Source organism: Electrophorus electricus, chromosome 17, assembly GCF_013358815.1.
Source record: "Electrophorus electricus isolate fEleEle1 chromosome 17, fEleEle1.pri, whole genome shotgun sequence".
Lineage (NCBI taxonomy): Eukaryota > Metazoa > Chordata > Actinopteri > Gymnotiformes > Gymnotidae > Electrophorus > Electrophorus electricus.
This window is the reverse complement of record NC_049551.1, coordinates 10,108,036-10,110,228: the sequence shown is the minus strand read 5'-3', so window position 1 is coordinate 10,110,228 and position 2,193 is coordinate 10,108,036. Positions and strand designations below refer to the sequence as shown.

Below are 2,193 nucleotides of genomic sequence, written 5' to 3'. Positions count from 1 at the left end.
CTGCACTCTGCAATAGCAACAGGTAAACAGCACGCGCGCAACAGGGCTCGTTAATGTGTTCCGCGTGGCCCGCCCCGTCTCTGTAGTGACCATTCATGGCAAATGAGCTGTCGAGATTTTCGTCTGCCTGAATGCTATTTTTTGAAAATGGTGTCAAATATTTTGGATTCGATGGCCCATTACTGTAAGCTTTTTTTTCTTCCTTTCCCCATTTTCTACAAGTGTCTTCTGGTACTTACATTTATATTTATGCCATTTACTTGCAAATAAGAATTAGTTCTTAATGTACAAATTATGCAAGGAGTACATTCAAAAATTGCATAGTACAGGACATGTGGTTCGGTTTTTTCTGAAGATAAAAAGCAGAAAGAGTAAAACTAGGGGACAATATATGTGTAGACTTTGCAAACAAGGTCATTGGGTTGCGTGCATATTTTAAATAAGGTAATAAACAAAGTATATTTAATGAACTATGACTCGTTCCTAAATAAATAAGATCTGAAAAACAATTACATTAAAAAAAACCTTTAATACAACTTCCAACACCAAAAAAAATTTATTTACAAAACAGAGATTTACAATTTACAAATCAATTACAAAACAGGGGAAAATATATACAAAATTACAGTCCAGGGTCCACAGCACTTCAGACCGAGAAGCCCATCTCTGCAGCCAGATCCAGAATGCCAGGAATCCCCTCCAGCAGGCCTAGGATTTGGTCGGAGAAGAACGCTTCTCCCTCTTTAGTTACCACTGCATCACACACCAGTGGCTCCTCACCGAAAAGGTTCTCGCGTGGCCTTTTGCTTGGAGGTTGGCCCTCATCAGCATGTGCCTCCGACTCTGAGCTGGAGTTAGAGAATGATCCGTCATCCCCAGAGAAGGCCTTCCTCTTTCTCTTCCGCAGCTGCGGTGGTGGAGTCGGCGGCTTTTGCTTGGCTATGTTCTGCAGGTGGTTCTGGTGGCAGGCCATATGCCATTGCTCCAGGCTGGACAGGTGAGAATAGTACGTCTGCCTGTACCACTCCCAGTAGACCTGCTGCCAGTAGAGCTCCTGGTCGGTATAATATGCTCCAATGTTTCCAGGCAGCCGAGGGGACTCGCTGGTATGGAGACCGGCATTCTGCATACAGAAGGGCATCGGCGTCGAGTGCCAGTGGCTTGCACCTGCTGTGGACACATATGGCATGAAACTGAAGACTGCTTGCTTCCATTACTGTACACCAGGGATGATAATGACTTGTTTATGATTTTCCCAGCTACAAAGAGTACTAAAAATCTAGAGTATCTTACGTATGGATGGATTGGCAGTCAGCACATGTGGAGAAGGCTGATGGCTGTGTACCTCCACCAGGCCTTAAAAACATCAATTTAATTAGCTTTTTCTTTTTTCCCCTCTTTATCATACATAGCAAATTGGTAAGGAGCACACCTGTGGGATGCTGAAAGATCTTTATGGGCGGTGCCTCTACAGCACCACTAACATGGCCGACCACATGCGAGGGTGCCACAGCGATTCCGCAAGGGAAGGGTGCCGGCCCATAGGAGTCCACACACATCACTGTCTCGTGGGGGGCGCGGGAGACGACACAAAACAATTAATTCAAGTCAAATATGGTTGATTTAAACAGTAAACAAATGAAACAATGAAATGTTAAAAATGAATGAAAAGAGCAAATTTACATTATAAGGAAGACAAAATATTAAAGTTGAACTAAAATGACAGAAACGGATGTACACTGTTTCAAATACATTCTGCAATCTATGAAAATAGACAGTTATGGATGAAGAACCCACCCGCAGGCTGGAGGTAGACTGGATTCATCTGCCTTGGAAGCTGCCCATTAGCATGGGCTCGGGCAAAGTGCCTCTGCCTCTCCTGGCCATGGCCTGAATGAAAACCGCAAAACGGGTGCCCAGAGGAAGCATAAATGTGTCCTGTGTTCATAGTTAATATGAAAAATTGACAGCTTCTTAAAAGTAAATTGCAGAGCAAAATCAAGGTTTGACCAGATCTGTGCTTTTCAAAACTCAAACTGAGCTCCAAACATTCCAAACCAAACATTCCGCAGTTGCTTAGTACACACGTGATGTCACCATTTCTTCATTTTTGAACAAAAACACTACATTAAACAGGCTGCTTCAATAACCTCCATCAGCTTGCTCCATAGAGACTGGTTTGGTTGGAGTCAT

General features: G+C 43.5%; 1 protein-coding gene across 1 annotated transcript; it reads right to left on the bottom strand.

The window, feature by feature from the left end:
* Window positions 1-646: 646 nt before the first annotated feature.
* LOC118242859 lies at window positions 647-2,193 on the bottom strand. The gene is made up of 5 exons (XM_035535784.1): window positions 2,151-2,193; window positions 1,798-1,890; window positions 1,433-1,561; window positions 1,294-1,356; window positions 647-1,170 (listed from the first exon to the last, which is right to left on the bottom strand). Exons 1-5 carry the CDS (start codon window positions 2,191-2,193, stop codon window positions 647-649), a joined length of 852 nt encoding a protein of 283 aa, XP_035391677.1.